Below are 20,920 nucleotides of genomic sequence, written 5' to 3'. Positions count from 1 at the left end.
CATACTTCCCTTTTTCCTTTCCTGCTTGAGCCGGTCACAAGTTTAAAGGATGTGGAATCTATCCATATCTCTACTTAACAGAAGACTGGTTTCACTTCCCCTCGTCTCCTTATTATAAGTTATTACCTGTGACAGGCCTTGACCTTTGTCATGTCTTACTCCTATACAAATAGCAAATATATCTAAGCATTAGCAATGTATGTATATTGTACGTGCCCCTCATAGGGGAATCAATGGCTCCGGGGGATTTGACTTCCCTTTTACACATCATGTGGGAGGGGGCTTTGGGCTGAGCCTGTGGCAGGGAGGTAGTTGGTGTGCAGAAGGGGGTGCAGACTGCAAGTCCTGGGTGGGGGCTCGCAGCTGTGGCAAAGGGTTGGGGTGCACAAGTGGGTGAGGAATGTGGGCTCCGGTTGGGTGACATTTACCTTGGTCAGCTGCCAGTCACCAGTGCAGGGAGGCTAAAGCAGACTCCCTGCTTCCTCTAACCCTGTGCCACTCCCAGAAGCGGCTGGGGATGAAGAGTCAGATGACTCTGCACTCTGTCCTTACCCACAGGCATGGCCCCCGCAGCTCTCATAGGATGCAGTCCCTGGCCAAGGGGAGCTGCAGTATTAGTGCTCAGGATGTGAGCAGTGCATGGAGGCCTTCTGCCCTCTTCCACTTTCCAGGGCCCACAGATGTGCTGGCCACTGTGTTGCCTGACTTTTTAGAACCTCATATCTCTCAGTTTGGCTGCAGTAACCTCTGAGAGATTGAGCCTGATTCCAGGAGACTTGCGATGAAACCGGGAGGACTAGCAACCTTGCTGGATTGGCTTGCATGTCTGCCTGAAGTGACAGAGTGAGGCGCAGAGCACTGATCAGAAGAAAGCTCCTTGCTCTGCCTACTTGTGGAGAATGCTTTTTGGATCGGCTTTCTGTGGCCAGATGCTTTAGCAGCAGGGATCAAATGCTGCAAGAGCTGTTCCACTGCAATGACAGAGGCAGCCAGGACAAAGGAGAAAAGAGAAAAGAGCCAGTGGAGCAGTGAGCGTGCATGCCTATGGAGGAAAAAGGGACAAGGGAGTCATTGAGAAGAAGGAAACAAAGGACAGGGGACAGGAGGGAAGACAGATAGTGTCTGAGAAAAGAGGTTAAAAAATGGTGGGGAGGAGAAAAATGTGAAGATGGGAAAAGAGAGAGAAATGACAACCAAAATATTTTTTTTATTATCGTGTGTGTGTGTGTGTGCGTGTGTGTGTAAGTAAGTAAAATCTCTCTAAGTACATTCTTCCCAACCTTAGTGCCTGACTTTCCACTGGCTGACTCCTCGTATAGTCAATTATATATATGCTGAGTAGATACATGCCCATACAAGGTACTAAACAGCAGAGAATTAGGTCCCTACTGCCTACGAAATGTTAAAAATACTCTGCCCGTCAGCTCAGAACTCTTGGCCTTGGATGCGCCTGGCCCTCACACCAGATATTGGAAGCTGTTAATAGTGTATGTTGAGGTGTTTTGATTGGCTATTTATTATAATGCTTCCTGAAGGTTCTATGAAAGCATCTAATAAATGCGTTTGGAAACAGATGTTACCATTTACCAAAGAAATGATAAAATATGGCAAAATACTTAGGTCAAAAGAAATTCCTGGAAATCAGAATATTGCGGAAAATATTCAAACAAAATGAAGGTAGGAAAAGAAGAAAGTAGGAAAAAGAAATTGCTGTAAGGAGTCTGTAACATTCCTGTAGAAATTGCGGGGACTAGTCTTATAGCTCTTCCTTGTCTGAATTAGACCTTGACTATGCTGACACGTTTTTGTCACCAAATCTGCCTTTTGGCAACAAAACAGTGTGAGCCTTTACACTGCAATGCAACTTTCGTCAGGAAAAACACCCAGTTTTGGTGACACAAAAAAAAATTCCAGCCCTGCTCAAGACTTTTTTTTTTCTTTTTCCATCCCTTTACTGTTGACAGAGCCGGTGTGGACTATGGATGTTAAATATCAGTTAATTGAATAGTCAGTTAACCTCATGAATTCTTATCGGTTACTCAACTATTCTATAGACCCTAGAGGTGGGGCCCCACTCCCAAGGAACCCCATGCCACTCTACTATATCAGAGGCAGCAGTGTTGGGTGCCAGGCAGGAGCTGGTCTGCCAGGGGAGCCAGTTTAAAAACCAGCTCTCCTCACAGGCCAGCTGCCTGTTGCCCTGCGCTGCTGCCTCTGATACAGAGATGGCAGTAGCCCCTCTTTGAGGGGTGGTCTGAGCTCCTGGACCCAGTGTGAGACAGAACTGAGCCAGGCTGCTGGCCAGCCTGCTAAAAAAAATTACTAGCAGGAGTGTGGGGGGTGGGGAAATGCATGTAGTCTATAGCATTAATCTATAAGCTTTTGCTTATTGGTTAATCAGTTAATCGACTACACTATTACATCCCTAATGTGGACTCTGCTGTTTGTTTTGTCAAGAAAACTGGCTTCTGCCAGTATCTCTCAATGCTTGCCCTGATGGCTGTGCTCAGTGTCTTGAGATCTCTGTTGCCCTGCAGGCATGCACCCTTTCCCTTTCAAAGCTCTGGGAAGTATCTGACAGCTGAGTGAGCTTTTCAGTTTGGGGAACAAACAGAACAAATCATTGGAATGTTCTTGTTCTGCTCTGCTAGGAACACAGAAGCAGGCAGACTGCTGCTGCAGGGGGAGGGCTGGAAAGATTGCTGTGCTTTTTTGACATTTCTCAACACAGAGAGCTCACAGAGCTACAATGGAATCCCAAGAAGCACAGTGATCAGCAGGGCTCGCCAAGCGGCGGCATGCCCCGCTCGCCAGCTGCGCGGTTTCACGCCGTTCTGCGCATGCGCGGATTGTTCTGCTTTGGCTCTTCCGGGTAGTAATCTACTCGCCTATGGCGAGTAGATTACATTATTTGTCGAGCCCTGTTGATCAGCTATGCTTTCCTGCAACACTGCACTATGGGATGCTTACCCACATTGCTTTGATGACAGCAGGGTATTAGCAATGTGGCCATGAAATGTCGATAATGGAAGGCAAAAAAACAGGTTTGACCAGTTTCCACTTATGGCAACTTTTGCATATTAACAGTACTTTTGTCACCAAATCTTCCCAGTGTAGACATAGCCTAAATTTTATGTCCAAAGATTCTTTCCTGTAACTCTCAATACTGCTAGGCCAGCATTCAGTCAGTATATAAGTTCCTCAAAGGAAGCATTTTCCTGGTGCTCCATGATCTCTCTTTTAATAGTAGTGGATTTGGATTCTGCCATCTACAGAGGAATAACATTTTCACTCAAATCATTGCTAAAGTAATCTATTTTTTTGATTATGGTAGAATTCTAATTTCAAATAAATAGTGCAGAAATATTAAACCTCTGGACCACAGTGGGCTTTTTAAAATAAAAAGTTATTGAGCATTTGAATCAAGTTACAGACAGGATATTAAAATATTTCATTAGTAGGTAAAATCCTTTATGCCTATAGCAAACTCCAAATTTAGACTGGGAATGTGTTGATCATGCTGGATAATGCTGTTGCTAGAATAAACATTTCAGATTTTGCTTCTGTAACTAATTCTTTTTTTAAACTTCTTTTAAACAGGTGATTATAAACAGCACAATCACACCTAATATGACCTTTACTAAAACATCGCAGAAGTTTGGTCAGTGGGCGGACAGCAGAGCAAACACTGTGTTTGGTTTGGGTTTTTCCTCCGAACAGCATCTAACAAAGGTAACTGGGCCCGTTTTATTTCTGAAACAGCACAAGTGGTTCCTCTGAATTAAGGGACTGTGCTGCACTCATAGTATCAATCTGGTAGGAGTTTCACAATTTGAATTCTTTGCAGTTTATTAATTATCTCTTCTTATGTATATGCAAGTTGTTTACTCCCTTAACTATCCAGTAGTTATTTATGCAGCCTTAGTGGAAGTTGCAAAGTTCATTGATAAAAGGACATATTTTAATTTGATCACTTGTGGCCCTATATAAAAACTAAGGGATATAAGATTTTTGACGCTCAGTGTTTTTAGATGTTTTCAGGTACAGCCTAAGCAGTTTCTTTGCATCTCTTTTCCTGGATAACATGTTAGTTTTATACAAAAACTACATTAAAAGAACATTAAGAATGCACGGTGAAGTACTAAAATGCCAGGAAATGCCAAAGTTAAGGATGCCGATGCATGCTTAATCCTGCATCTACATTGCAATGAAGTCTCTCTCATTTTAGTAGTGATATTCAACTACAGTAAAACTCCAATAGTCCGGCACTCCTGATAGTCCAGCATCAAAATGGCAAGAGCCTAGTGAGTGAGCTTCTGCAAAAAATGAGTCACAAGGTAGCAGCAGCAGCAGCTGAACTGAGCAAAAAGGGTAAAAAAGGCTTTAAAAAACTAAAACATTACAGTATACTGTATACAGTATGTACAATAAAAAGGGTTAAGAACACTTTATATACAGTATATAATGTATACATTGTATATATATAACCATTTTATAGTACCTTCTGATAGTCCGGCATATCTGATAATCCGGCACCACCTAGGTCCCATAGGTTCCGGATTATTGGAAGTCTACTGTATTAGGCTTGTGCTATAATGCAAAATTGCTGTCCTGTGAAGTAAATATGACTGGATGTAGTGTAGTGATGGACGGGTTTGTGGGTTGAGTGAATTTGACCCATAGTGCAGGCCCTCTGGTAGGGTGACCGGCATCCCAATTTTATAGGGACAGTCCCAATATTTCCATCTTTTTCTTACATAGTTTTGTTACTCCCACACCTTATCCTGATTTTTCATATTTATCTGAGCATCTTACCTTCTAATGTTAAAGCAACTATTACTACAAGTAACTATAAAGAAGAGGTCTCCTTTATCTCACTTTAAAGTACAAGCCTGTCTTTTGGAACTAAAGGCTGAGGACTGTAGTTCTATCTCTCCTTTGTCTCTTGTTTGTAGAATAGGGATTGTATACAGCGGAGGCTGTAAAATATCCAGTCAACTCTGGTAATGAGTAGCCAATAGTGTAAATAATATGTTCTCACAGTGATTGGATTAATACTTTTCAAACACAAGTCAAGCAATGAGAATGTTTGCTCACAAAATAAAAGAAGGTACTTATCTAGCACCTAGTTGACATTTTAAGCATGAACACTCTGCCCTTATTGGCACTATGTTTTATCAGTTTACAGATATTATGACCTTGGACATTCCAAAAAGTCTCCATTAATCTCACTCTGTCTTCTTGCATGTTTTTCTCTGAGCGGTACTAGCAAACAGCAAAGACCATTGCAGTGGGAAAAAAAGTCTGTTGAGTGTTTACTTTGTCAGTTGGCTGATTGAATTCTCTGTGAACTTATTTTTATTACATTGGGCCTTACTGAGCTCATGTATTTCCCAGAACATTGCATTCTTTGCAAATATTTCACATCTCCACAAATGTTCATGAAAAATTGTTTCTGCAATTGGGATGACTAGAAAAACGTCCTGGTCACAATCTGATTCTCCTGAAATGTTCCCAGGACTAAGCCATCCTGTAAAACAAAACAAAAAGTTTCCTGCTTAAAAAAAGGACAACATGTCTGTGGTAATTCTTTAGGAAACATATCTCAAAACAGAAGAATCAATATTAAAAGGTATGTGTTTTAGTAAGTAGCATGGGAATGCAAAAGGATTAAAACCAATGCAGGAGGCAGCTGAGTTTGTTGTTGGGTGTGCAGAGAGCAAACCTGTAATAATTATGGACTGTGACAATATCTTTTTTTCAGAAATAATTATTGAGTGATTACAATGGTCCAGAATTCCAAAGTGATCGTAGCAGCTTACTTTTCATGGTGTGAGTTAAATGACTGATGAGAGAAAGTCTGTCGAAAGAAGCACAAATACTAGAACAAGCATATAAAGAATGGAGCACAATGGATATTTTGGATTTTGGTTTTTTTTCTATGAAACTGAGAAAAACAGATTTGATTTATCTTTTTATATCAAAAGGTTTCCTACATGAAATCTTAATGTTAGAATGAAATATCTCTGACTGCATTCCTGTTTTCATGAAAATAAAGTACAGTTCAGGACTAATAAAAGTTGGAAACTGAATTAAATGAAAATAAAAACCTTGTTGATAATTATATGAAGGACAATAGCTTACAGGATATACCCTAGGAACTAAACAAAGAGGCAGCAGCATGGGGGGCACAGAGGGGCAGGCAGGAGACAATACACATGGGATGTGGCTTTAAAGCCAGCTTTCCCCACTGATTGGCTTCTGCAGAGCTACCTACCACCCTTCCTTCCCCCCCAAGCTGCTGTCTCTTTATCAGAGAGAGGTGGAGGCAGGCGGGAATTGGCTTAAAAGATGGCTCCCCCAGACCACTGGCTCCCACTTCTCCTCCCCCCACCCCCCAGTGTGTAAATGAATAACCATTAAATTTTCCAGCAGTTACACATTTACGCATATAAACGATAGTTATATTCTCTACTCCACAGCCACCTTGCCTCTTCCCCTGAGTGTCCCCATCCCTACTCTTCCTCCTCTCTCCCTGAACTTGAGCATGGTGAATGAGCTATTTGCGGTGCTCTAAAAGTTCTGGGAGAGCAGAGGAGGAGTTTCTGAGCTCCAGGCTCAGCTTTTCCCCATGAATGCTCCAATCTGGGAGCACCCTTGGAATCCTTGGAGTTGGACCACAGATGTTGCAAGTCCAAACTATAAAGGTCCAGCCTGTAAACATGCTATGCAAATGCTGAATGTACTCACGCGCAAAATGCCTGTTTTGTGGATCACAGAAGTGTTAATGTGCAGATATACTCCTCCCAAGCCTGTATACTTTTTACTTGTGGACCTTATAATAAAGAAAGAAACCTTTTTATTTCTTGGCCCTAGTCTCCTGACACTAGGCCACAGTTACAAAAGTTTTTAATAAACTTGTAACATGACAGGGGTTAGTGTCAACTGACTTAGATCAGCTGTCTAAAAACAGAGTTGTTGTCTTCTGCTTTTGTTTAGCTATCTTTTGTTCCTCCTTGTGAGGCCGACCTTCAGCTGTGGATTATGTTATCTGAGCTTGCTGTGGGTAGCATAGCTGTTACTTGGTGCAAATTGCCAGCTACTTTGTTTAGAATCAGATATTCTTGCTATCTACATAACTTTATTGTTCTTATCAGAGGGCAGCTTCAGTTTCAGTTTCCTCACATACAGTTCTTTAGTAACTATTTCAGGATTGTTTGCCTAAGAAGCTTATTGGATATTGGCAGCAAGTTTTTTACTTCAGCCCATTAGTTTCTAAGCTGGTGATCTTCATAAAGAACCATAGTGAGGTGTGTTGTATTAATGGCTTCCTTCCATCCACAAGAACTTTTTTTATCAAGTTCTTTTCTGGTTTGCCTAACTTCTCTGCCAGTCCATTTGATGATGGACATGTAACATGCCATGATTAAACTGGCACATCAAAGAGAATCGCCAGAATGAGCCTCTCATGAATTGTGGGCTATTATCTTAATTCATTCACAAAACATAAATGGCAAAATTCATGCAGCCTAGTTTCCAAGAGCATTCTGCAAAATGAGCTGGTAATTAAATATAAATGAGTCTGGTTGGGGAACTGCTTTACAGCTCTGGCACCAGTATGATTTGTGTTCAGGAGGAATAAAACATAACATTACAAATTTAAAACCTAAACAAGTAAAATGTAGGCTCTATAAAATATATATTTCCGTGGATAACTATCTGCAGATTCAAATGACTTTCAAATAATTCCTATTATGTGACACCCATTAGTGTCTCAAATTCCCCATTAAATATCAGCAAGGAAGATTCATCACCAAAAATGCATCTCCATCCCAAGACCAAGATTTGGTAGCAACAAATTTTTCCTTTTATGCAGTCTGTGCCCACAATTTGCTGGAGTACTGAGATGTGTCATACATAATTCATAACTGACTACAGAAGCTGGTGCTGGCTCTGAAATGTACTTTCAAAGCTATGCCAATGGCTAGTTGCTGCTTTCCCTTCCTTTCATCACCTCCCCTTTCTCTCTTTCTTTGTTAGTTTTGTTTGGGTTTGTCAGCCCAAAAAAGTTAATGTGAAATAGCCTGAGAAGTGGACATAGGGCAAAAAGAGAGAGAGGCTGGCAGTGAGAGAACTTTCTGGAAAACTTTAAATAATTAAACATGCCTCCTACCGCAAGAAAATCCCACTGCTTACATTTATTTTAAAAATATTTAAGTAGGATCTTGCTAAGTTTACAATTAACTATTTGAATTCTAACATACACATTACAAGCAACCAGTGGTTATGCTGGTTTAATGACTTGTGGCATGCCCAGATCACAGAAATGATGTACAGGTTTTAATGCCAATGGGGGACACTGATCGCGTGGGAGCACAAGATATTAAGTTATTAGAAAAAGTCCCCATGATTCTACAACGAACAGTGAATTGTATATACATACGTTACCAATGCCACAGACATGCCATTGACTCTCTATAACCTTCCTCAAAATACCTTATTTGTGGCTAAGTGGTGCAGAAATTTGGTCTGCCACTACAATGGCTATGTAGTTAGAAGAACAATCAGGTATACATCTTTCATTTCTCACAAGAGCTAAGTGCACCTATATGTGTGAAAATCAGAGATTGTTTAGTGAAATCTTACAGGTGTAAATTAAGCTATATATATATATATATAGTGTAAACAACAAATGCATAAAGTAAACAAATTGGAAAAATAGCAAATATTTATTTTTCATTATAATTTCAGTTGCAGTAACCTTTAATAGTAGTTACAGTAGTGGATAAAAATAATTCAGAAATATGACCATTTTAAAGTGAAGATCTCCCTTTACGTTGGTGGACAATGCCTTTGTCTTTGCAGCTAGAAACATATTTATTTAAATAAAATATATTTGTATGCTACATAACTGGACTAAGATTGTTGGAAATATTTGAAAGAATGGGGGAGGAGTTTCATATATTCACCTATAATGTGTTTTATATGGAACTCTGGAAAATGTTCTCTTCACAGCACATACTTTTCAGATACTTATTTTCCCATTATTAGGATAGTTTCAGAAATCAAATTTGAAAGATTACTTTTTTCCAGATTTTAACATTTTTTTCCTAGTTCACTTAGACTCATAAGAATTTTGATACATAAGATTCATTGTAAGAGCGTGTCTCAGTATAACATTAATATAAACTGCATGCTGACTTCAGCAAACACACTTGTGGAGCCTATTTTTGACTCAATAGATTAGAAATAATCTGGTTGGCATAGATGTTCTGGTCTAACAGTTGCTACAGAAAATGTATTTTACCTAGACAGGCCAGGTTTTCAAAACTCAAGGACAAAATAAAGTGCAATTGTAGTCAGTGAGTTTTATATGTATACAGATATGCTACTTGTACATTCCCATAAAGAGCTACTGGACTATTTGTTGTTTTTTAAGTTTATATGTTTAATGGTAATTTCCACTATGTGTGCATGCACACTTTTATATAATATATTGAGTACAGGTACAGTTTTATCTAGACTTCTTATTATAGATGGCATACAGTGCAACACATATAGTTAAGACCACCTACTTGGTTCTGTTCTAAAAAGGGTCATTGTGTGCTTACTTATTCATGTTCTCAGAGATTTATGTTTGATAGGCGTTAAGAGTTGAATTATGGTAATTGATAAAACTAATGGTCTTCTAATGTTCTAGCAGCAATCTGCACGTTTGTCTGAGTGTACGTATAATACAATAAATGTATGTAATGTTGTCCAGTATAGTCTGGTATCCTGTCTCTGACGATGGCCGGTACCAGAAAAAAGTGTAAGAACCCCAGTTAGGAATGTTAAAGGTTAACCAGTTAACTGGTAAGCATATGCCTTATTGGACTACTTACCACCTAACTGGTTCACCAGTGCCTCCCTACCCATGGTGTCCTGGCTGGAGGATGATACCCACACTCACACTCATACTCACAATCCCAGGCAGTGGTTAACCAGTTAAACCATTTATGGGGATGTAAAAACTGCCCAGAATTGTTAACTGGTTAAACCATTTAATCAATAGTTTAACCAGTTAACAATTTTGGGCAGTTTTTACATCCCCACAGTAAATCTGTCAGCTGCTGAAGCATGCATTGAATCACTGTGTGATTTTGATCAAGCTGCTTAACTTCTCTCTCTCTGCATCAGCTACCATGTTTGTAAATTTGAGGTGACAGTAGGTGCTTACCTGATAGAGTTGTCATAGGACTGAGTTCATGGATATCTGCAAGAGCTTTGAGGTCTTCACATGGAATCTGTGATGTAAGTGCTGAGTGTTAGCCATTGTAATGTCTTTTAATATACAGATTGGAAAGGCCGTGTGTTCAGGCTGGCAGTTGGAAGCTGTGAGCCTTAATTAGGATTTGAAATCTAAAACTCTCTGCTCATTGGTTGAGCTGTAGCCAGAGGGAGGAGCTATCAGGAAGGCCAGAGCTTTATAAACCCTATGAGGAGGCGACCAGGGAGCTTGCGAACAGGAGGGAGTTTTGAGAGGGGGCGCTTAGAAGTAACTAGTGCCCTCTGACGTTCTTTAAACGTAAAACTTTTATGATCTATATCCCAAACATTTAAATAAAAACCCCATCTATAATCAAACTTATTCATAGGAGAAAATGCAGACAGAGGCCCAGCAGCAGAGCAGGGGCTATCCTGTTTATTGCGTCGAGTGTAACATGTATGATTACTTGCCCTGTGGGCGGGTAGCATATGTGTGCACCTGGTGCAAGGAGCTCCTGACCCTCAGAGACCGAGTTCGAGCTTTGGAGGCCAGGGTGGCTGAACTGGAGGAGCTGAGGGAGGCAGAGAAGTATGTTGATGAGGCTTTCAGGGACACTGTAGTACCGTCTCACCTCCAGTCTGACAGCCCCAGTGCTGTTAAGGAGGATGAAGGGTTCAGGGGAAGAGAGCAGTCAATGGGAGCAGAAGGAAGCCATCCCATAGTTGGGACCCTCCTTCCAAAGGATGTTATGGCAACCTCTCACACTGAGGATACCTCTCCGGAGGAGGGAACGTCAGTTGTTAGGAAGAGGCAGGTGTTAGTAGTGGGTGATTTGATCATTAGAAACATAGATAGTTGGGTTTGTGATGACTGGGAGAATCATATGGTAACTTGCCTGCCTGGTGCGAAGGTTGCGGATCTCTCGAAGCATCTAGACTTATGTGGAGTGCTGGGGAGGAGCTGGTGGTCGTGGTATATGAGGTTACCAATTGTGACGGCGTGTTGGGGGTCCCCCGTCTCCTGCACCCCGAAATGGCACAAACAGACTGCACCAGCCTGTGGAATAGAGGAAGTTTATTGCCTCTCCAGGATACAGTACAGCACAGATGTCATCTGGTCACAGAGCTGGGCTAGGATGCTTCAGGCCCCCTTGAGATGGGGGAGACTGGGCCCCTAAACTCCAGCCCCTTTCCCTAGGCTGTCTCCTCCATGCTCTCCGACAGCAACTAACTAACTCTCTTCCAGCCCTGCCCCCCAGCCAGGGCAGCATTCCACCTTCCTTTGTTCCTCTCCATGGGGGGTGTCTGGCCATACTGGTTTGCATAGTGACTCATCCTGTTTTGCTGGGTCCTGGTACCCACGGCAGCCAGTGGGGGTTACCCCAGAGCCAGCAGCATAGAAACCAGCCAGGTACCTCCACTACGTCACACCAATAACACAGGGAAGGGTAGGAGAGATGTCCTGGAGGCCAAATTTAGGCTGCTAGGAAAGAGACTGAATTCCAGGACCTCTATGGTGGCATTCTCAGAAATGCTTCCAGTTCCATGTGCAGAGCCAGGTAGGCAGGCAGAGCTTCAGAGTTTCAATGCATGGATGAGACGATGGTGTAGGGAGGAGGGGTTTAGATTTATTAGGAACTGGGGACAATTTTGGGAGAGGGGGAGAGGGGGAGCCTATACAGGAAGGATGGTCTCCACTTAAACCAAGGTAGATCCAGACTGCTGTCACTAAACATTAAAAAGGTTGTAGAGCAGTTTTAAACTAAGAGTTGGGGGAAAGCCTAATGGTGCGGAGGAGCACATGGATCGGACAGAGACTACTCTTAGAGGAGAGTCCATTGATGGAGATTCTCTAGGTTTTAGTCAGAAAGAGAGGAGGGAAGATGATAAAGTATGGGCCAGATCAGACAAGAAACAATCACATATACAAGAATCTAATACATCAGGGAAGGGCAGACAAATAAACAGTGAAAATTTGTTAAAGTGCTTCTACACAAATGCTAGAAGTCTAAATAAGAAGATGGGTAAACTAGAGTACCTTGTATTAAAGGAAGGGATTGACATAATAGGCATCACAGAAACCTGGTGGAATGCGGACAATTAATGTGACACAATCATACCGGGATATAAAATATATCGGAAGGACAGAGTAGGTTGTGCGGGTGGCAGAGTGGCACTATATGTGAAAGATAATGTAGACTCAAATGAAGTAAAAATCTTAACTCAATCAACATGTTCAATAGAATCGCTATGGATAGTAATTCCATGCTCCAATAATAAGAAATTAGCAATAGGGATATATTACCGACCACCTGACCAGGACAGCGATACTGACATTGAAATGCTAAGGGAGATTAGAGAGGCTACCAAAATAAAGAACTCTATAATAATGGGGGATTTCAATTATCCTCATATTGACTGGATACATGTCACCTCAGGATGAGATGCAGAGATAAAATTTCTTGATGCCTTAAATGACTGCTTCTTGGAGCAGCTGGTAATGGAACCCACAAGAGGAGAGGCAATTCTCGATTTCATCCTGAGTGGAGTGCAGGATCTGGTCCAGGAGGTAACTATTACAGGACCGCTTGGGAATAGTGACCATAATATAATAACATTTAACATTCCTGTGCTGGGAAGAACACCTCAGCACATTTAATTTAAAAAAGGGGAATTATGCAAAAATGAGGAGGTTAGTTAAACAGAAATTAAAAGGTACAGTGACTAGAGTAAAATCCCTGCAAGCTGCATGGAAACTTTTCAGACACCATAATAGAGGCCCAACTTACATGTATACCCCAAATTTAAAAACATAGTAAGAGACCTAAAAAAGAGCCACCGTGGCTTAACAGCCATGTAAAAGAAGCAGTGAGAGATAAGAAGGCATCTTTTAAAAAGTGGAAGTCCAATCCTAGTGAGGTAAATAGAAAGGAACATAAACACTGCCAAATTAAGTGTAAAAATGTAATAAGAAAAGCCAAAAAAAGATTTTGAGGAACAGCTAGCCAAAAACTCAAAAAGTAATAGCAAAATGTTGAAGTACATTAGAAGCAGGAAGCCTGCTAAAAAGCCACAGGGACCCTTGGACGATCGAGATACAAAGCAATCAAGGACAATAAAGCCATTGCGGAGAGACTAAATGATTTTTTTGCTTCAGTCTTCACAGCTAAGGATGTTAGGGAGATTCCCAAACCTGCACTGTCCTTTGTGGGTGATGAATCTGAGGAACTGTCCCAGATTGAAGGGTCGTCAGAGGAGGTTTTGGAACAAATTGAAAAACTTAACAGTAACAAATCACCGGGACCAGATGGCATTCACCCAAGGGTTCTGAAGAACTCAAATGTGAAATTGAGAAACTGTGGTTTGTAGCCTATCCTTTAAATCAGCTTCTGTACCCAAAGACTGGAAGACAGCTAACATAACGCCAATATTTAAAAAGGGCTTTAGAGGCGACCCTGGCAATTACAGACCAATAAGTCTAACGTCGAGGAGTGGCCTGAGGCCGACTGCGGCAGCTGGCGCCCCAGGCGGAACGCGCGATCGGCGCCCCTGCCTGCAGGGCTGTCAATGGACTGACGTCATCATCGGGCGCCCCGGCCGCCCCGTGACGTCGTCATCAGGTGCCCCGGGCGGCGGCGCCCTAGGCGGTGGCCGAGTCCGCCTATAACAGGCCGCCCCGCTAACATCAGTGCCGGGCAAATTAGTTGAAACAATAGTAAAGAATAAAATTGTCAGACATTAGAAGAACATAATTTGTTGGGCAAAAGTCAACATGGTTTCTGTAAAGGGAAATCATGTCTTACTAATCTATTAGAGTTCTTTGAAGGAGTTAACAAACATGTGGACAAGGGGGAATCCAGTAGATATAGCATACTTAGATTTCCAGAAAGCCTTTAACAAGGTCTCTCAGCAAAGGCTCTTGTGTAAATTAGGTTGTCATGGGATAAGAGGGAAGATTCTTTCATGGATTGAGAACTGGTTAAAAGACAGGAAACAAAGGGTAGGAATAAATGGTACATTTTCAGAATGGAGAGGTGTAACTAGTGGTGTTCCCCAAGGGTTAGTCCTAGGATCAATCCTATTCAACTTATTCATAAACGATCTAGAGAAAGGGGTAAGCACTGTGGTGGCAAAGTTTGCGGACAATACTAAACTGTTCAAGATAATCAAGACGAAAGCAGACTCTGAAGAACTTCAAGAAGATCTCACGAAACTGAGTGATTGGACAATAAAATGGCAAATTAAATTTAATGTGGATAAGTGTAAAGTAATGCACATTGGAAAAATAACCCCAACTATACTTACAATATGATGGGGGCTAATTTAGCTGCAACAAATCAGGAAAGAGATCTTGGATTTATCGTGGATAGTTCTCTGAAAACATCCATTCAGTGTGCAGCGGCAGTGAAAAAAGCGAATAGAACGTCAGAAGTTATTAAAAAAGGGATAGAGAATAAGACAGAAAATACCTTATTGCCCCTATATAAAACTATAGTACACCCACATCTTGAATACTACGTACAGATGTGGTCTCACCTCAAAAAAGATATTTTGGCATTAGCAAAGGGTCAGAAAAGAGCAACTAAAATGATTAGGGATTTGGAACGGGTCCCATATGAGGAGAGGTTAAAGAGACTGGGACTTTTAAGTTTAGAAAAGAGGAGACTGAGGGGGGTTATGATAGAGATATATAAAATCATGAGTGATGTGAAGAGGGTGAATCAAGAAAAGCTGTTTACTTGTTCCCATAATATAAGAACAAGAGGACACCAAATGAAATTAATGGGTAGCAGGTTTAAAACTAATAAAAGAAAGTTCTTCTTCACACAGTGCACAGTGAACGTGTGGAACTCCTTGCCTGAGGAGGCTGTGAAGGCTAGGACTATAACAGAGTTTAAAAAAGAGCTAGATAAATTCATGGAGGTTAGGTCAATAAAAGGCCAGGGGGTAAGGAATGGTGCCCTTGGCCTCTGTCAAAGGCTGGAGAAGGATGGTAGGAGACAAATTGCTTGATCATTGTCTTTGGTCCACCCCCTATGGGGCACCTGGCACTGGCCACTGTCGGCAGACAGGATACTGGGCTGGATAGACCTTTGGTCTGACCCAGTCTGGTCGTTCTTCTGTCCTCCAAAAACCAGGACTCCCTCCAGCAACATCAAGGGTCCAGCAGGACCACAGATGTTCCGGGACCAGGGAGTCCTGGCTGGGAGCCCCAGTGGCAAGAAGGTTAGTGGCTTGAAGCCTGGCAGTGCTGAAGCTGTGCTACCGGAGCCGTAGTAGCATAGCCGGGGCTATGGAAGCTCCAATAGCAGGGCTGGTGATGCAGCAGCTGCAGTAGCAGGGCCAGGGCCAGGGACACAGCAGTCCTGGTAGTGGGGATGGGAATGTGACAGCCCTGGTAGCGGGGCTGGGGATGTGGTAGTCTGGGCCGCCAGGGCTGCAGTAGCGTGGCAGCCCGGCAGTGGGGGTGGCCAGGGCTGGCAGCGGGGTGGGGGAGGTGGGCCAGGGGACTGGTAGCATGGGACCTCCCCTGGTCCAGCAAATTCCCTTGTTTGGGACCGGTCAGGTCCTGAGGGTGCTGGATGAGAAAGGGCCAACCTGTACTTGATGATAATATAATTGATAGGATTTTAAAGAGTTGAATAATTTGATTTTATTAGTCTTGTGTTCTATGACTATATTTGAGCCTCTTTTGACCTTCATTCTGAGGGGTGCTTTTGTTCTGACATGCAATTTTTAGGCATTTCACCATTACGCTTCACAGAAGACTGAGATTTCCTTTTGGTACTCCCTCTTTATAATCCATCTCACCCCTTCTTTAAGCAATATTGTTTTTATTGAGACTCCTCTCTCTTCTCCCCCTCCCTCCCATTCTTCCTTTGTACCTTTCATGCATATAGTTCCTCTTTCTGTTCTTGGCTTTTAATTTAAGTGCAGCTTTTATCACATTTGAACGTGTGTTGTAGTGTTTTAATTCTATTCTGAACCATTAGACTCTGCCATGCCCAATTGTTTTAGTCAAGAGGTGCTTAATAAATTGATGTATTCAGATTTTTTTTTAAACAATATTTTACCACATTGGAAGTAGTGGGAATGCATGTACGTGAGCTCCGGGGCAGATGACCGTTTTGCGGGGCCCCGGGCAGCATAATTCCGCGGGGCCCCCCCTTTGCCACGTCGCATGCGCAGTGACGCCACGGCACATGCGCGGTGGTGCCACGGCGCATGTGCGGGGCTTTTTGAAGCGCGGGGCCCGGGGCGGCTGCCCCATTCGCCCTGCCCTATATCCACCCCTGTGTGAGCTATACTGAAGTAATAAAATGTGGGTTCTGCATCTTAGATGCCATTCAGGATGGGGAATATAGCTGTCTGGAAGCATGAGCAAGTTTCATGTTGTCTTCCTTTTCCAATATTAGAAGTTTTCCCACGATGAATCTATGTAAATTTGAATTGCCTTTGGCAGAAGTGAGGGATTCAGTCAGGGTGTTAGACACCTTCCCTTTTACTGAATACTTTTTATTTAACTGCCTTTTGCCTGCCCCTTGAAACTGCTTTTGGAGTAGAACCCACCAAATGAAATGGTTGTGTTAATGAGTGGGGTTTGCACATAAAAGATCAAAATTACCATCCCTTCTGAGGAAATCTGTTTTTAATTCAAATCATACACACGTTTAATGTTTCATATCTAAAATTTAAAAATTGCCATAAGTGATTGTATGGTCATGGTGTTTTGTGAACTACAAAGAAGCCATATAAAGGCAACATTCTACACAATTAATGTGTCCTAAATAATTTTAGTAAACATCCTTCATACATTTGGCAGTTTGCAGAGAAATTCCAGGAAGTAAAAGAAGCTGCACAACTAGCAAGAGACAGATCTCAAGAGAAAATTGAGACTTCAAGCAATCATTCCCAAGTAAGTCACTTATCTGTAAATTATGTATACACACATGCAGAAAAAAATTATTTGAGACTAGATTTGACACTGGAATGTACCTACTTCTGGCGGCCAGTTTAAAGTGACAACAAAGAAGATGGTGATATAGCATTGTTAGCTAGTGGCCATTCACATTGCCCGAGGAATATTCTTTTTCTTTTTTTCTCTCTACACCTTTCTTTCATTTAAATATAATAGTCTGTAAAGCTGTTCTTGACTTACAATAGTTATTTAAAAATAGCAAGGCCCTCTTTGATATAGTGATAGAAATGTAGCCGTGTTACTCTGGTGTAGCTGAAACAAAATACAGGACTATGTAGCACTTTAAAGACTAACAAGATGGTTTATTAGGTGATGAGCTTTCGTGGGCCAGACCCACTTCCTCAGATCACATAGTGGAAGAAAATTGTCACAACCATATATACCAAAGGATACATTTTTTTAATTGTGTCCTTTGGTTACAATTAAACCAAAGGACTAAATAATGGTTTTTAGTCTTTAAAGTGCTACATAGTCCTGTATTCTCTTTGATATAGTTCTTCATTGTGTTGGTCACTGGGGACTTTGCCTCACTGCAGTATTTCAGCAGTAAATAAATGGAATCTGATGTAACACTTGCTAGTGCCACTTGCCCAGCCTATTTTTATATGTGGTTGGGGCTGTGTTGGAGATGAGTTTGTACAACGTCACATAGCTTGCTTGGTTTTAAAGTTCTCGTATGTTTCGTTGTCTAAACTTGGTGATCCATAGATGCTATAGTTCATTGTTTTTCAACCTTTTTTTTTATAAAGTACCCCTTTAAAAAAAATAGTACCCCCCATACCTACAGTTTTCAGACACACCATTTTTTTTTTCTACCATTGCAACACATTTGTTTAAACAACTTAATCGTAGCCAGGTGGATGATGAAATTTTTGGATGTAAAAAGTACAAAAATAATAAAGCGCTGTAAAACTTAAAACAAAAATTCACTGTTCTCCAAATTTCAGTTGTGTTGATATAATCCCTAGACATCTCTCGACTACCCCTAAGGGTACTCGTACCACTGGTTGAGAAACACTGCTATAGTTTGTAGACAAGGCTTTATCATTCCTTGCTCTCAGGTAACTAGCGGGAAGGGAGTTTACAATGTATGTCCATATAATACAGCTGTCTAGGACACTTTAGTTTAGAAAAATGCCATTATACCCAGTTTTTTTCAGAACATACTGAAATCAAGTTTTATCACAAGCTTTGTCATCGTCCTTTACAGTAATTCATTATAATTCCATAAAGTCTACAGCTAGCTAAGAATTAATCCTCGTTTAATGCAAACTCATTCATTGTGTGTTGCATAAAAGTGTTGGCATTTGGAGGAAAAGGTATTCTATTTAGAGATGAATTCAGCTGCATGATCAGAAAAACCTTTGACATCAGTGAGAACTGCTGAGTGCTAGATCCCTAAACTAGGGATGTAATAGTGTAGTCGATTAACTGATAAGCAAAAGCTTATAAGTTAATGTTATAGACTACCCTTCCCCCAGTAAATGTTTTAACAGGCTGGCTAACAGCTCGTCTCACTCCTGGCTTGCGATGGGTCTGGGATCTACCCTGCTGCAGTTCTACATTTAAAGTGTATTAGGAGCTGGACAGGCAGGCATCCTAGCTCAGTTCTGCTTCACACTGGGTCCGGGACCTACCCCCCGCCGTAGCTGTACGTTTGAAGTATATTAGGAGCAGCATGGGCAAGCAGCCAAGCTCAGTTTTGGCTCACACCAAGTCCGAAAGTTCTGACGTCCCCTAGACAGGAGCTGCTGCCACCCTGTGCTGCTGCTGCTTTATCAGAGGTAGCAGCACTGGGCGACAGGCAGCCTGCCTGCAAGGAGAACTGGTTTTCAAACTGGGTTCCCTCGCGGACCAGCTCCTGCCTGGCACCCCCCACTACTGCCTCTGTATCAGAAGCAGCAGCGCAGAGTGGCAGAGAGCTTCTTAAGAGTGAGGCCGGAATGCACTGGGTGCTGGCCTTGCCCCTGGGGCCTACAGAATAGTTGACTAACCAATAAGAATTCATGAGGTTACTTGACTATTCAGTTAACCAATATTTAACATCCCTACCCTAAACCAGACTTGGAAGCCTGATTTTAGAGACTTAAACAAAATCTTGGCTATTGACTCTAATGAAAAGCGAAGGAAGCTAACTGACCACTGCTGAAAAGTAAGAAAGTCTTTTTGCTTCACAACTTCCGCTCATGTTTCTTTGCTCCAGTGTCTTAAACTGATTTTAAAACATTCTTCTGGAAAATTTTGCAGACTTCAATTAAGAAAATCATAATTTTTCTCTTTGAGAAGAGACTACATTTTTATTACTGTTACATGTTTTCAGTGTTTCTTTCTAAGTATTCTCTCTACGTTGCAATCTGTATATAGTTTGTTATGCCATAAAGGTGAGATGCACGTGAGAACTGGTAAGAGACTGGTCTCTATTTCCTGGTCTCACTGACTTGACATGGGACAAGGTTACAAAAAGCGTGAATGTCAGGAGTCACTATTGACTAGTTTGAGTGGTTACTAGAGCACACTGATGGTATTTCTAGCTCAGATAAGGCACTATCTGTCATTATTTAAAGGAAATCAGAAATGTTTTTGCATAGTGCAAATACATAACATGACATGGTATATAATGTGACCTCTTATGATGCTTATATTTGGCTTTACTGGAAATGTGCTGATACAGATAGGAGTACATTTTGATTGATAAGAGTTTTTGGTGGTTGTTTTTGTTTTTGTTTTTGTTTTTTTACTCCTTTGGCTGGGCTGCAACCAGCAACATTACTTAACTAGGCCATTGCATTTTCTGCCACATATCTAGTATGTCAGGGGTGAGCAAACCACAGCTCATGAGCCGCATGTGGCTCTTCAACGAAAAATTGCGGCTTTGATTGAAGCAATTGAGGCGGAATTGCTTCAAAAGGGCCCAGGGCTCCCAGCTGTTGGCAGTGGTTGGAGGCACAGCATGTTCCAGGCCATGCTGGGGGCTTAAAGACTTAAGTTAGTTACTGAGATAGGAGTGGGCAATAATTTTTGTGCGGTATTCACCCAGACAGTCCAGTATTTTCGTCTCCTGTCCGGTAAAAAAAATCCAGAGAATACCGGACACTTGAGATGTCCAGTATTTTCTGAATTTTTCCCCGGCCCGGAGTTGAAAATGCCGAGCACCTGGCAACCCTACAAACACTCAGCACCCGGCCTCTCCCCCTCCCCCCCAAGCCGCCTCCTGGCCCCCAACACCTCCAGCACCCCGACCCCAGCCTCCATGCTTACCTGGTTCCCCAAGGCTGCCGGCACAAAATGGCTGCCGGCCAAAAGACCTAGGGGAAGCAATGCTTTCCCCTGGGTCTTACTGCTCAATCGCTCCCCTGTTCCTATCCCTGTACTCAATCTTAAACATGCTCTTTTAATGCTGTTTGATTTATTTATTTATTATTTTGGCTTTTTTTTTTGTCTTTTTTTTTTTCCTCAACAACTTTGGTCTCTCCCCCCCCCCCCCCCCCCTTTTTCCCTTCAGCATTTTTTCCCGGTGTTTTGTTTTTGGGGGGAGGGGTGTTTGGTTTTTTTGTTTCAACCATCTGGCAACCCTAGTTGTGTGTGCTGGTTGAGAGAAGCTGCATTCTGTGTCTTTAAGGGAAATCTGTCTTGCTCTGTTGTCGCCCCATCCCCCTACTCCCATTCTGCACTCCCCTGAGTCATGTGCTTCAG

General features: G+C 42.0%; 1 protein-coding gene across 1 annotated transcript in view; it reads left to right on the top strand.

The window, feature by feature from the left end:
- The window catches only part of HOMER2 (homer scaffold protein 2), a 132,994-nt gene that overhangs the window by 91,393 nt on the left and 20,681 nt on the right, over positions 1–20,920 (top strand). Inside the window, exons 3-4 of the mRNA XM_075897142.2 lie at positions 3,601–3,732; positions 17,072–17,164. Coding sequence (XP_075753257.1) covers positions 3,601–3,732; positions 17,072–17,164 — 225 coding nt within the window. The remainder of the gene's footprint in view (positions 1–3,600; positions 3,733–17,071; positions 17,165–20,920) is intronic.

Source organism: Pelodiscus sinensis, chromosome 14 (genome assembly GCF_052426305.1).
Source record: "Pelodiscus sinensis isolate ZL-2025 chromosome 14, ASM5242630v1, whole genome shotgun sequence".
In the NCBI taxonomy this organism is placed as follows: domain Eukaryota; kingdom Metazoa; phylum Chordata; order Testudines; family Trionychidae; genus Pelodiscus; species Pelodiscus sinensis.
This window is presented reverse-complemented; position numbering and strand designations above follow the sequence as displayed.